The sequence below is a fragment of the Phaethon aethereus genome (assembly GCF_964289735.1).
Source record: "Phaethon aethereus genome assembly, chromosome: 6".
Lineage (NCBI taxonomy): Eukaryota > Metazoa > Chordata > Aves > Phaethontiformes > Phaethontidae > Phaethon > Phaethon aethereus.
The window spans coordinates 17,975,100-17,989,138 of NC_138580.1; the positions used below are offsets into that span (position 1 = coordinate 17,975,100).

The 14,039-nt window shown below is 66.8% G+C and overlaps 2 protein-coding genes across 3 annotated transcripts; both read left to right on the forward strand.

Moving 5' to 3' along the window:
* Positions 1-200: 200 nt before the first annotated feature.
* CTDSP1 (CTD small phosphatase 1) lies at positions 201-3,925 on the forward strand (the record flags this gene model as incomplete). Its single annotated transcript, XM_082001454.1, is given in 9 exon segments — positions 201-408; positions 410-445; positions 447-541; positions 1,904-2,046; positions 2,279-2,380; positions 2,571-2,627; positions 3,132-3,224; positions 3,518-3,703; positions 3,797-3,925. Coding segments are annotated over 9 exon segments (942 nt in total). The 5' UTR covers positions 201-307.
* Positions 3,926-8,081: 4,156 nt separating this feature from the next.
* Positions 8,082-14,039, forward strand: VIL1 (villin 1; the record flags this gene model as incomplete). Of its 2 annotated transcripts, none has more annotated exons than XM_082001767.1 (19): positions 8,082-8,486; positions 8,694-8,768; positions 8,904-9,100; positions 9,373-9,481; positions 9,787-9,897; positions 9,996-10,198; positions 10,705-10,783; positions 10,942-11,040; positions 11,137-11,290; positions 11,399-11,499; positions 11,634-11,771; positions 11,945-12,103; positions 12,183-12,362; positions 12,478-12,623; positions 12,745-12,889; positions 13,155-13,343; positions 13,496-13,564; positions 13,708-13,845; positions 13,926-14,039. In XM_082001767.1, exons 1-19 carry the CDS (start codon positions 8,373-8,375, stop codon positions 14,037-14,039), a joined length of 2,520 nt encoding a protein of 839 aa, XP_081857893.1. In that variant the 5' UTR covers positions 8,082-8,372. The 2 variants fall into 2 exon arrangements, with proteins under 2 accessions (XP_081857893.1, XP_081857894.1); XM_082001768.1 differs by having other exon boundaries at positions 12,183-12,352; positions 12,486-12,623.

Here is a 14,039-nt window from a genome sequence, read left to right on the forward strand (position 1 = left end):
CACCTGGGGGGTGACAACAGGGCCGACCCTCTCTCCATCATCCCTGAGCCGGGGGTGGCGTGGGGATGGCGGGGACACCCGTACAACCACCACGGCGCAGTGGGGTGCTTCCCAGCCAAACCTGCGGCGCAGGCGGTGGCCCCCCACCCACCCTGGAGGCCACCACCCCGTACACCCCCCAGTCCCGTCGTGGACCCCCGCTCCTCCCTCGCGGGGCGGGTGCCTGGAACGAGGAGGAGGAGGGGACCCCCCTTTCTTCTTCGGCGTTGCCCTTTTAAGGGGTTCCTTGAAACCGCGCCCGGGTTCCATGTTCGCGGCCCCAGCCCGGGCGGAGGGAACTCCATGTTGTAACAAAGTTTCCCCCGCGCCGCCGCTCCCGCGCCCGCCGCCGCGCGCCGCCGCCCCGCCTCCCCCCGCCCGGGGGCCGCGCCGGGGGGGGCCGCCCCCCCCACCCCCCCGCCCCCCCCGGAGCCCATGGAGCACCAGTCCATCATCGCCCAGGTTAGCAGGGAGGAGGGGAGCGCCCCGCTGCAGGAGAAAGGTAACGCGGGGAGGGGGGGGGGTCCCTACACCCCCCTCAGCCCCCCCGGGATCTCCGGCATTGGGGGGGGGGGTGCTGAGGGCCTGCGGGAGGTTGCTGCCGGAGGGTGTGATGAGCTGCGGGCGGTCTCAGCCCGCTCCGTGCGTCCCGCTGCCCTAGGGCTGGAGGGGACACACACACACTTGGAGTGAGTGGGGTTGTTCGCGCTCCTTCCCCCCCCCACGTCCCCGTCGGTGACCCTGGGGGGGGCTCGAGGCGCTGTTCGGGCCCCGACATCTCTGCGCTGTTTCCTCTGGGGCCGGGCCGAGGAGTGAACGCAGCGCGGGTGGGGAAACTGAGGCGGGGAGGGGGGGCCGGAGCGCCGGGCATCCTGCTGCAGCCCGGTCTCCCGCCCCCGTCGCCCGCGGTCCCTCCACCCAGCGCAGAGGGTTTGGCGGGCAGCGCTGTCCGTGATGCTGCCCGCCGGCCTGGGGAGCCGTGGGAGGGGGGGACAAGCGTGGGGACGGGCCCCGTCCTCAGTGGGGAGCTCCTGCCCTACGGGCTCCCTGCCATGGGGCGCCCCACGGGGCTGCCGGGGCGTGGGGCCTGGACCGGCTGTTGATGGGCACAACCAGGGGCAGCTGCGACTCCTGGCCCGGTACCGGCCCGGCCCGGGGGCAGGATCCGGCCTGGGGGACGGTGAGGAAGGTGCTGGAGCCGCCGGGCTGCCCCCGGCGCCCGGGGCGGGCAGGAGCTGCCCCTCTGCCTCAGTTTCCCCTTCATCCGCCAATGGGGGCTGCGGGAGCGGCGCCCGGGGGCGGGAACTTCGCCCTGATTGGCCTTTCGCCTCTGGAACGCTCGAGTCGTCCAATGAGAGGAGGGGCTGGCTGGGGGCGGGGAAAAGCGGCTGTAAGCCCCGCCTCTCGGCGAGGCCCCGCCCCGCAGGGCCACCCACCCGCGTGGGTTTGTGCCCCCCCGGGAGGGACAGCGCGGACGAACCGGGGGTCCACGGCCGCCCCGGGCGGCGACGCGGCGGCCACGCCGCCCCCCCCCCCGGCGCGGAGCCCCGCTCTGTTATTGTAGGGTCTCTAGCCGCGCGGGGGGGGGGGGTCCCACAGGGGTCACCCGTGGGTCTGTGCCCCGGCGAGGGGCTGTGGGTGGTCTCCAAACACCCGTGTCCGCCGCGCTGCCCCGGCGCTTGGCGGGGCAGGAAAGGCGGCCGGATGGGTGCCGGGGACCGATAAGGGCGCGGGGGGGGGGCTCTGGAGAGCCCCCCCAGCACCTCCTCCCTGCCCGGCTCACCCGCCCCGCGCCCTGCCGGGGCTGGGGGGACCTCCGGGGGTGTCTCTGCCCCCTTACCCGCCTTCCCGCCCCCCTCCCCAGGTACCCAGGCCCCTGCCAAGAAGCCTCGGAGCCGCAGCATCCTCCAGTCCCTCTTCTGCTGCCTGTGCCGCGATGAGGGGGAGCCCCGCGCCGGCACCACCGGCGCCCCGCTGCTGGTGGAGGAGAACGGGGCCCTGCCCAAGGTACCCCGGCACCCCCGCACCCCCCACCTGGCGACTGGGGGCACATGGGACAGACACCCCCCCCCCCACGGGGCCGTGGGGCTGTCCATTCCCTGTGCCAGGATGGGGGGGGGACCTAAATGGGCTCCCCCCCCCGCTATGCCCCCTCTCTGGATGGGGGGGAGGGGAGAGGGTGCCCCTCGCCGCTCCGTTGACCCCCGGGTTTGCCTGTGCCCCCTCCGCCCCGCCGCAGGCTGCCATCAAACACCTCCTGCCCGAGATCAAGCCGCAGGACGCCAGCAAGCTGTGCGTGGTCATCGACCTGGACGAGACGCTGGTGCACAGCTCCTTCAAGGTGGGGGACACCCCGGCCCGCCCCCCAACTCCTGCCCCACGCCTCTCCCCCCCCCCCCCCCAAGTGATGCCCAGCACCCGGTGCGGCTCTGCTGGGTCGGGTGAGGTGTCCCTGCGGGGCGGGCAGAGGGGCAGGCAGCGTTTGGGCAGGGGGTGCCCACTGGGTGCTGACCCTGCCATGCCCTCCCCAGCCGGTGAACAACGCCGACTTCATCATTCCCGTGGAAATCGATGGCATCATGCACCAGGTAACGGGGGGGTGCCCGGCAGGCTGGGGGGGGTGGGCACAGCCCCCTCTGCCCCCTCCCAGCGCTCTGCACCAAGGGGCAGTCGGGGGCATCAGGGTGCCAGGGCTGGCACCTTGGAGGGCAGAGGTGGGTGCCCCTCTTCCCAGCGGGGTGGGGAGGTGAGGGGGGGTCCTGGCACGGTGCTGTCCCGCAGTGGCCGGCCCCGGGTTCAAGTAATCCAGGATAGGCTGTGGTCTGGGCAGTCAGCCTGTTCTTGGTTACTTGGCTCCGGAGCCGGCCGGCCGCTTCACCCATGACGTGCCGGCGGGGCCGTGGCATCTCCCAGCCCGCGTGGGGCAGCCCCCATGGCATGGGGCGCAGGCAGCCCTCTGCCCCCCTTCCCCAGCAGAGAGCCACTGGCTGGGACCAAGGACACGAGCGTCCCCCGGGGTGGGCAGGGGGGTGCTGGCGGGGGGCCGGGCCGCCGGGGCGGGCGGCGCGCTGCCCTCCGCCCCGTGCCCGCAGGTGTACGTGCTCAAGCGGCCGCACGTGGACGAGTTCCTGCAGCGCATGGGCGAGCTCTTCGAGTGCGTGCTCTTCACCGCCAGCCTGGCCAAGGTGGGTGCCCCCGCCGCCCCCCGCCATCGCCCTCCCCTTCCCGGCCACCCCTGAGGGGTGGCACAGCTCCCCTTGCCTGCCCGCCCGTGGGCATCGCTGGCCCCTTGTCCCCTGCCTGCCTGCAGGCAGCGCCAGCATCAGGCAGCGCTGCCTGCCTGCCCCTCCGAGGCGCTGCTCAGGGAAACCGAGGCACGGGGCGAGCTGGCGCCAGTGGAGAGCCGGGTGCCATTGTCACCGTGGGGTGGGCATGGTGGCATGGCGTGCCCCAGCAACGCCCCTTCCCGTGCCCGCAGTACGCAGACCCCGTGGCCGACCTGCTGGATAAATGGGGGGCTTTCCGGGCACGGCTTTTCCGGGAATCCTGCGTCTTCCATCGCGGCAACTACGTGAAGGACCTGAGCCGCCTGGGCCGCGACCTGCGCCGCATCATCATCGTGGACAACTCGCCCGCATCCTACATCTTCCACCCCGATAACGCCGTATGTACCCCCGGGGTGAGGCTGGGGAGGGGGTACGGAGAGGAGGCGGCGGGGGGGCCCCCCCTCAGCCGCCGCCCTCTGCGCTGCCCGCAGGTGCCCGTGGCCTCCTGGTTCGATAACATGGCGGACACGGAGCTGCTGGACCTGCTGCCCTTCTTTGAGCGGCTCAGCAAGGTGGAGGACGTGTACGCAGTGCTCAAAAAGCAGCGGACTAACAGCTAGTGGCCCCCCTCCACCCCGCCGGGTGCTGCCGAGGGGCACCGCCAGGACAGATGGGTGCCTTATTTTAGGGGGAGGGGTCCCGGTGTGCCCCCCGCTATCGTCCTCCCCAGCCCCGGTGGGCGCGGGTGCCCTCCCTGCCGGCTGGCGGCGGGAGAGGTGGGTGTCCCCCTTCCCGCGGAGGAGGCGAGGGCGTGGGTGACCCCCTGCCTTGCTGTGCTGGGGACCTGCTGGGGGGGTCCCGTTCTCCCCCACTGTCGTCCCCCGCCCCCCCCCGCGTCCCCCCTCCCCGACACGGTTCTCAGGTCCTTTTCCCCTCCGTGTCCCCCGAGTGGGGAGGGGGGGTCGGCAGCTGCTGCTTTCCACTGCCTTTGGGGGGGGCCTAGACCCCCTCATTCAGGCCCTGCCTGCTGGCGGGGCTGGTGGCCCTCGGCCCCTATCTGCAGGGGGTACAGGATGGGTTAACCCCGTGCCACCCACCAAAAAGGCGGGGGGGGGGTGTCTTACTGGCCTTGGTGCATAGGGCTGCCACCGTACCCTTAACTCTGCCCTCGGTGCAGCTGATCACCTCGGGGGGGGCATGTCCCTACCCCCACCCGTGCCTTCTGCTGCCCCCCGCCTAGGGGCTGTGTTTTGGGGGGCAGCCCGGCCTCAGGGCTGCGCCCCCGGCCGCAAATGCCCCCCACGTGCCTTAGGACGCCATGTCTCCATGTGTCCCCCCAGCCCTGCAAGGGGTGTGTCTGGGGGGGGCTCCAACCTCGGTTTCTTCCCGGGGGCCTCCCCCCCCATTCCAGTTACTCTGGGATCCACTCCAGTCACCAACGGGGGGGTCCCCTCTCTTGCCAAGGGGGGTCACAGACCCCCTCCCCATCCCTCCGCAGCTTCACCAAAGGCTGCGACTCCCGGGGGAGGGACCCCCACACTAGCCTTAGCATGCCCCCCCAGCCCGGGCAGGGGTGGGGGGCAGTGCGGGGCCCCCCCTCCCCGCAGCCAGGGGTTACCCTGACCCCCATGGGGTTGGGCTTGTGCCAGGGTGTCCCCCAGCCTTGAGTGGTCGGGGGCTCTCAGGGAGGGTTTTTGGAGGGGGGGGAGCGCTGAGCTCAGCCAGGCCTTTTTTAGTGTCGCAATATGGACAATGTCTCGTATCTTTTTTTAGGGCAAAAAGCAACGGTTTCCCAAAAAATCATGGGTGCCTTTTTACCGCTGTGCCAGGGAAGGGGGGGGCGGTATTTGGAGGGGGGGGAGTGCGAGGGGTTTTAGCTCTCCGGTGCTGCCCGGCCGGCTCCTGCCGTGCTGCCGTTCTCCCGATGCTGGGTGCTGGGGGCAGGCAGGGTTCCCCCCCCAGCCTGCCCGCACCCCTGCCTCCACCCCCTGCCCCACGGCGGACCCCTGCCTGCCCCGGGCCTGATCCTGCCCCTCCAGGAGGGTTGAACTCAGCACTTTATATTAGACAAGTCAAGTCAAACGGCACCAGCGAAGCCCGCTGCCCGGCGAGCACCCATGGGTGCTGCTGAACCCGAGGAGCGCAGCCCCCACGCTGGGCACCCTTGGGGGGCCGGGGGGGGACTGGAGGTGGCATTGGGGGTGCCGGGGAGGGCTGGGGGACCAGATCCAAGTGCCTTCATGTGATTAAAGCTGTCAAACCATCTTGGAACGGGGAGTCCTGTGTGAGTGTGTGCACGTGGCACATGTGTGGGCACAGCGGGGGGGCAGAGTGAGACCCCGGGACCCCCTAAATCCCCCTGGGATGGCAGGGATGCTGCAGGTCGGTGCTGCGGGAGCACCCTTGGGCTGAAGGGTTGGGGGGTCACCCCTTGCCCAGTGCCAAGGGTACTGTCTGCCTTGGGACCCCTATCATAACCCGTTCCCCCTCCTCCCAGAAAAAGGACCCTGATGCCATAAGGGTGGGGGGCACATGGAGGGATTTGTGCGCCCCTCCCTGGGCAGCCTGCTGCCAACATGCAGGCAGTGGGGTGCTGGGGGGGGGGTGTCTATTAGCTGCCCCCGCCTGTGCCCTCATTGGCCCTGTGCCTCCCTTCATTAACGAAGTCTCTGTCCTGCCTGATGACTGCACTAATTGCTAGAGTTCATTAGTGGCCCGTTGTGTCCGGCTGGGGGGCCCGGGAAGGGGCGAGCCCTCTGGGGCTGGCGCGGGGTCCCCCACCCCTGTGCCACACCGGCAGGCTCAGCCCTGGGACGCAGCCACCGAGCGGAGAGCGGCCACGCGGGTGTTGCACCCCCCCAAAACTCACACCCGCTGAGGGCCCTGCACCCAGGTAAGTGTCCCACAAGGGACACTGGTGTGGGGTGCAGGGTGTGGGAGCTGGGTGGCGTGGTTTGGGGGTTTTGGGGGCCGGGGGGAATGGTGGGTAGCAGCAGAGCCCATCCCTGTGGCATCAGGGCACCCCTTTGTTTGTGGCTGATGCACCCCTGCCCTGTTTCAGCCCATTGCCATCACTTCAGGGATCCTTGGGGGGGGGCGGTGGGCGGGGCAGGCAGGAGCTGGGGCTCACTGCGGCCCAGGCCTGGCGCCAGGGTGACGGCCGGGGTGCGGGATGCCCGTGGCACTTGTGGCCAGAGCTGCTGGCTCAGCAGGGCGGCTGAGATAAGGCTGCGGCAATCCTGCAGGGCTGGGGGAGAGATAAGAGGGGGGACGGGGAGCCCCGGGGCCTGCCTGCTGCTGCGAGCCCCCTCCTCCCAGCTTGGGTACCCCCCCGGCCATCCCCCAAACCCACCTCCAGGGCTGGGAGCCACTGGGCAGGACTCTGCCCCCCCTTCCTCTCTGCCAACCCCACAGGCATCATCAGGTGCCACCCGTTGGGGCTGGGGTTTGGGGGCACGGGACAGGGCACAGGGCTAAGCCGTGCCACCACCCTGTGCCTTTTCCCGTGCCCCCAAACCTCAGCCCCATGCCCCATCCCTGTGCCCCCTTCCCATCCCCAAGGTTGGGGCTGCAGAGACACATTCCCCCCCCCCAATGTGGGGAAGGTAGCCCCCATCGGGTAGTGAGCAGGGCTCTGGCCTCCAGCTGGGGGGTGGCACAACCTGGGGACGGTCCCACGGGTGGGGAGGTGATGTGGCAGGTAGGGGGTGGGACACCAGGACGTGGGGTGGGAAGGGGATGCCCTGGGAAGATGATGCCGCATGGCTGGTGTCTCTGAGCTGGTGGCACCAAAAAGCCCATCGCCGCGGGCTTAGCGCTCCACGGCTGGGAGGATTTGGGGGCTTTGGGGGCCTGGGGAGTGGGGTGCAGCAGCAGAGCCCATCCCCATGGTATCACAGCACCCCTTGATATTTGTGACTGACACCCCCGTGGCCTGGTTTCAGCCCATTGCTTTGGGGAACCTTTCTTTTGGGGGGGGGGGGCGGCAGCCACGCACCTGGCGGGGCAATTACCCCGTGAGTAACGGGGTCCTTCAGGTGCCATGATGCCTTGGAGGGCCCTGGGGACCTTGACTGCAGGCTGCTCCTGCCCTTATATGGTGAACATAGGGTGGGACAGGAAGGGACAAAGGTCCCCTGGGTGCTGGCACCTGAGCACTTTGCTGAGGTACGCTCACCTGCGCCCAGCTCCGCGGGGAAGGTGAGGGGCTGGGGTGGGGGGGCCGGCGGGTGGCATGGCGGGGGGCAGCACACCCACAGCCAGCACCGCTCCTGGCAGTGGGGTGGCCTGGGGACGGGGCGTGGGGACCCCTCCGTGCCCCACCTCCCGGCTGCGCCGGGGGGACGTCACCCCCCGGACCTGTGGGTGCTTTCAGGGCAGTGCAGCGGGACCAGGCAGGGTTTTGTGGGGCTGGGGGAGCAGAGACCTCTCCGTCGGGCACCGCTGGCTCTCCCTGCCAGGGTACACGGGGGCCTTTGCCCAACGCCGGCTGCCTGACCCACCCTGCCCGCTTGCCGGCGGGCACTGCCAGTCTGGCCGGGACGGCTGCGGGCAACCTCGGCAGCACCGGGGCTGAGCCCTGGCACGCTCGGCACCTCTGTGGGGCCAGGCTGTGCCCTCCCTGGGGGGCACGGATCTGGCAGTGGGGTCAGGCTGAAGCAGGCAGAGTGTGTGTGCGTGCACGCGTGCGTGTGCGAGGCCACCAGCAGTGGCCATGCCATGCTGTGCCATGCCATGCCCAGCCGTGCCGGGACCGGGCTGAGCTGGAGGAGCAGGTCGCCGCGCAGCCGCGTTGCCCGGCTGTGGCTGCTGCGCCGGGGATGCCCCGTGCAGCCCTGCCCCGTGCCTGGGCACCGGGGCGCTCAGAGGACCCCCGCTCCTGCCCACCGCAGACCCTGGCACGGAGCTGTGGCTGGCCAGACCAGGGGGTCCCCTCGCCCCCTGAGCTCCGGGCGGGGGGTTTATGGCCCGTCTGGCTGCAGACAGGGCAGGGCAGCAGATGGCACGGCAGGCTGGCCCCGTCCCAGCTCTTAATGACACCGCCTGCCATTAACGAGGGTGTTGCCGATGTCCTGGCAGGTCCCCTCGCCTGCAGCACCCGTCACCATGGTGGAGCTCAGCACCAAAGTCAGCAGGACGCTCAACAAGACCACGCCAGGGCTCCAGATATGGCGAATCGAGGTGGGGACGGGGGCACAGCCTGGGCACCCATCACTGGGCTGGGGCGGGGGGGGCTGCGGGAGGAAGGATCCCCCATTTGTTTCCTTAGTGCTTGGGTTTGGGGGCCTCAGTGTGTCACCTAGGGTTAAACGCACCCAGGTTTTGGGGCCGGGGGCAGCTGGTGTGGGGGGGTCCCCGCCAGGACCGACGGCTCCCTTCCTTCTGCAGAACATCGAGATGGTCCCTGTGCCCACCAAGAGCTACGGCAACTTCTACGAGGGGGACTGCTACGTCCTGCTGTCCGTAAGGCAGCCTGGGTCCTGTGGGGGACCGGGGATGGGCTCTGCCCGGGCGGGGCTAGGGTGCAGGGAGGGCTGTCCCTGGCCACAGTGGCCTGGGGACACAGGGGCTCTTCTAGCGGGGACCGGTGTCCTGCAGACACGCAAGACTGGGAGCAGCTTCAGCTACAACATCCACTACTGGCTGGGCAAGGAGTCGAGCCAGGACGAGCAGGGAGCGGCCGCCATCTACACCACCCAGATGGATGACCACCTGGGCTCGGTGGCCGTGCAGCACCGCGAGGTCCAGGGCCACGAGAGCGAGACCTTCCACACCTACTTCAAGCAGGGACTTGTGTATGTCGGTCACCCCCGGGGACCTGCTCCCACAGTGGCTGATGGTGGGAGAGGTCCTCTGCATGCCCCCCATGGGGACATCCCCAGTGGGGATGGGGACAGCCCTGTCCCAGTGGGGTGGGGGAGGCAGGAGGAGGATCTGGAGCTGGTCTTGCTCCATCCGTCACCCACATGGGTCCCTGAACACCTCCTTGTGCACAGAAGTGGGAGGAGGACCCTGCTGGAGCCAGAAGGAGGGGCCCAGGGCTGACACGGTGTCCATCTCCCCCCAGCTATAAGAAGGGTGGGGTGGCCACTGGCATGAAGCACGTGGAGACAAACACCTACAACGTCCAGCGCCTGCTGCACGTGAAGGGAAAGAAGAACGTGGTGGCAGGAGAGGTGAGTTATGAGATGTAGGGTGTCCCCAGCCACCAACCTCTACACAGAGACACCATTTGGGGTCAGGATCAGGCCAAACCCCCATCCAGATACAGCTGCCCTCAAGCAGGTTGTAGAGTGGGTGTGGGGCCACACCACCTTGCCTCAGGAGCAACTTCACCCCCAAAAGTCCCTCTTGGGGGTAGGGAGGAGGAACACAGGTTGGAGGGGTCAGCACTGAGCCAGTGCAGGCAGGGGCTGCGGAGCCATGGGGACCCAGGCGTCCTGCTGCTTGACCTGCCCCCCCCAATCCCGTCCCGCTACAGGTGGAGATGAGCTGGAACAGCTTCAACCGGGGGGACGTGTTCCTGCTGGACCTGGGCCAGCTCATCATCCAGTGGAATGGCCCTGAGAGCAACCGAAACGAGAGGCTGAAGGTACGGCCAGGGTGTCCCAGGGTTTCCCCCATGCAGGAAAGGGGTGACTGGCCACCCCCTCCTCAATCTGGACTGACTCCTTCTCCCCCCGGGTGCAGGCAATGACCCTGGCCAAGGACATCCGGGACCGGGAGCGCGGGGGCCGTGCCAAGGTGGGCGTGGTGGATGGTGAAGATGAGGGTGCTTCTCCGGGGCTCATGGAAGTCCTCACGCATGTGCTGGGTGAGAAGAGGGACATCAAGGCAGCCACCCCTGATGACAAAGTGGACCAGAAGCTCAAGTCCTCCCTCAAACTCTACCAGTGAGTTGCTCTTGGTGGGTTGCCTGTGGGGGCATCTCACAGGGTGCCAGAGGGACCCAGCACCCATCTCTGCTATGTCCCACAACTCCAATCCACATGGACAGCCACCAGGAGGGGTCAAGGCCACCGCAGGGGTGGGGAGACAGGTTCTTTGGATGCCATTGGAGCAAGGGGAGTCCCTGACGCCTACAGAGTTGGTACCTGATGGAGAGATGCTCATGCAAGCGTGAGCTTAGGATATGATGGCAATGTCCCCATCGCATCTGACACCCCTTTGTCACTCCTCCTCATGGCTATGAGCAAGCTGCATGGCAGGGCAAGATGCAAACCAGGTTGCCACCATGGCAGGGCAAGAGGGTCCCTGGGTACTACCTCTGTCATGATCAGGGTGGGAAAGGTGATGGGGAGGGGACACCTCCACGTAACCCTGCCACCTCAAGCTGGGGATGGGGATGGGGTTTTCCAGCCCCATTTCTAACCCTTTCTCCTCTCTCTTCCCCTGCCAGCGTCTCCAACGCCAGCGGGAACCTGGTCATACAGGAGGTGGCGATTCGACCCCTGACTCAAGACATGCTCATGCATGAGGTGTGTCACCCATGGGATGCTTTGGGGTGCCCAGTTTCCTTGACAGCTTTAACCCTTCAAAAGTCCTTGGTGAGGCAAAGCCACCAAGCCACCAAAGCTGCTTTTGAAGGGTTAAAGCTGCCCAGCATCCTAATTTCTGCTGTTTTCCACCTTCCAAGGACTGCTACATCCTCGATCAAGGAGGTCTCAAGATCTTCGTGTGGAAGGGCAAGAATGCCAACAAGGAGGAGAAGCAGCAGGCGATGAGCAGGGCGCTGGTGGGTGCTGGGTTGGGGGTCGGTTATAGGATAGCTGGGCTGCTCCCCAGGGTGCCAGACACTCCATGCCCATGTTCTGGGTCTGAATCCCCCCAGGGCTTCATCAAAGCCAAGAACTACCCTGACAGCACCAGTGTGGAGACAGAGAATGATGGGTCCGAATCGACCATCTTCAGGCAGCTCTTCCAAAAATGGACTGTCCCCAACCAGACCACTGGGTTGGGCAAGACCCACACTGTGGGCAAAGTGGGTGAGTGTCCCCTTCCAACGCTGCAGGACTCCTTGAATTGGGATGGGGGGGCTGTAGGGACCCCCTCAGCCAGTGGGATGTGGCTCAGCCCTCTGCCCTTCCCTGCAGCCAAGGTGGAGCAGGTGAAGTTTGACGCCACCACACTGCATGCCAAGCCCCAGATGGCTGCCCAGCAGAAGATGGTGGATGATGGATCCGGGGAGGTAGAGGTAGGGTGGCCAGGGCAGAATGTGGGACCCTCTCGGCACACCCCCTGGGCTCTACTAGGGGATGCTGTGGGGCACAGGGCTGCAGGGCAGGGGGGTGCGCCAGCCCTGGCAGCAGCAAGTCCCCATCCCACCAGGTCTGGCGCGTGGAGAACCAGGAGCTGGTGCCCGTGGACAAAAGGTGGCTGGGCCATTTCTACGGCGGGGACTGCTACCTGGTGCTCTACACATATCTGGTGGGGCCCAAGGTGAACCGCATCATCTACCTCTGGCAGGTGAGACCCCGAGGTCACCGGCCTGCAGGTGGGGAACACGGCCACCTCCCTGGACCGGAGGTGCTCCGCCCCTATGCATGACCCCATTGGGAATGGCATGAGGGTTCTCCCTTCCCAAGAGCGGAAAAAAAGGGGGCTGTGGTGGGTGCTGAGCCCCCCTCTGGTCTGCCCAGGGCCGCCAAGCCAGCACAGACGAGCTGGCCGCCTCTGCCTACCAAACCGTCATCCTGGACCAGAAGTACAACAATGAGCCCGTACAAGTCCGCGTCACCATGGGCAAGGAGCCAGCCCACTTGATGGCCATCTTCAAGGGCAAGATGGTGGTATACGCGGTGAGCACGGGGGTGTGGGGAGTGGGCAGGTGGGTGAGCCTGCGGCACTGGTGGTGACCTCCTGTCCCCATCCCCCAAGGGTGGCACCTCACGGGAGGGCAGCAAGGAGCCCACACCCTCCACCCGCCTCTTCCACGTGCGTGGCACCAATGAGTACAACACCAAGGCCTTTGAGGTGCCCGTCCGTGCCTCCTCTCTCAACTCCAACGATGTCTTTTTGCTGAAGACCCCCAGCTGCTGCTACCTCTGGTATGGGAAGGTGGGTACTGCCGGGCAACTGGGGTAGGTGCTGTCACCCCTAAGAGAAATGTTCCCATCTCCTCTTCCTCCTCCTTGCTGGGACTGTTGATGGAGCAGCTGTGCTTGCTCGGCAGGGCTGCAGCGGGGACGAGCGTGAGATGGGCAAGACAGTGGCCGACATCATCTCCAAGGCAGAGAAGCTAGTGATCGCAGAGGGACAGGAGCCAGCTGAGTTCTGGGTGGCTCTAGGGGGCAAGTCCCAGTATGCCAACAGCAAGAGGTACCAGTCCTGTGCTTGGGGGTCCCTTGTCCATACCTATCCTTGGCGGTACGATGGACTACCACTCTCCAAGTGGGGTGAGGCCTGTTCCCACCACCATTACCACATTGCCTCCTGCCAGGCTGCAGGAGGAGAACCCCTCCGTGTCTCCCCGACTCTTTGAGTGCTCCAACAAGACAGGCACTTTCTTGGCCACGGAGATCGTAGACTTCACCCAGGATGACCTGGAGGAGGATGACGTTTACCTGCTTGACACCTGGGACCAGGTGAGCTGTGGGGGCATGGGGCTGGGGGACACCTTTTGTCCCACAAGCTGATGTCCCTGGGGTGGGGTGGAGGACTTGCAGCAGCCCGAGGTAGTGGGATGAGAGGCTGGAAACCGCCATGTCCCTGGCCCCACACCGTATTTTTCCAGCCCCCTTGCTCCAGGTATGGTTGAAGATGGACTCCTGGTGCCCTTCCCTGTGGACAAATCCTGTGTGCCCCCAACCCTAGAGGACCCCAGTTGTGGACATGGTGACCTCATTGCAGGTTTTCTTCTGGATTGGGAAAGGTGCCAATGAGTCAGAGAAGGAGGCAGCAGCGGTGATGGCGCAGGAGTACCTGCGGAGTCACCCCAGCGGGCGCGACCTCGACACCCCCATCATCGTGGTGAAGCAAGGCCACGAGCCCCCCACCTTCACGGGCTGGTTCCTGGCCTGGGACCCTCTCAACTGGGCCGTGAGTCATGGCAGGGAGGCTGGAAAGACCAGGGGACCCTTTGCAGGTGGGACCAGATGTAGCTCTGGCCCCAGCCACTATCTCTGGGGTGTGGGCAGCAGTTTGCCTGATCCCTGCCCGTGCCGAGGGGCTGAGCAGGCCTGTCTTCCCAGGACAAGAAATCCTACGAGGCGCTGAGGGCTGAGCTGGGGGATGAGAGCAACCTCGGGCAGCTCACCTCAGTAAGTGGCACAGGGAGAGGGGGAGGATGGGGGCACAGAAAGCCCCCCCGTCCCCTTGGTGGGGGCACAAGGTGCTGCAAGCATGCGTCCTCCGGTGAGGGGATGCCTGGGGCAGCCCGATGTGATGCTGTACCCCCATCCAGGTGGTCATATCCAGTCAAGATGTCTTCACCACCACCACCCCCATCCTTCCTGACAAACTCCAGATCTTCCCCCTGGACGTGCTGGTGAACACCTCGGCCGAGGACCTGCCACGAGGTGTGGATCCCAGCAGGAAGGAGGTGAGATGAGGCCGGAGGGCTGCTGGAGGGGATTGGGGGAAGCCCATCAGCTTATCTCAGCCTCCTCTCTCCTCCCCCAGTACCACCTCTCTGACCAGGACTTCGAGGCTGTATTTGGCATGAGCCGCTCCACCTTCAGCAACCTGCCCTTGTGGAAACAACAGAAGCTCAAGAAAGACAAAGGACTCTTCTAG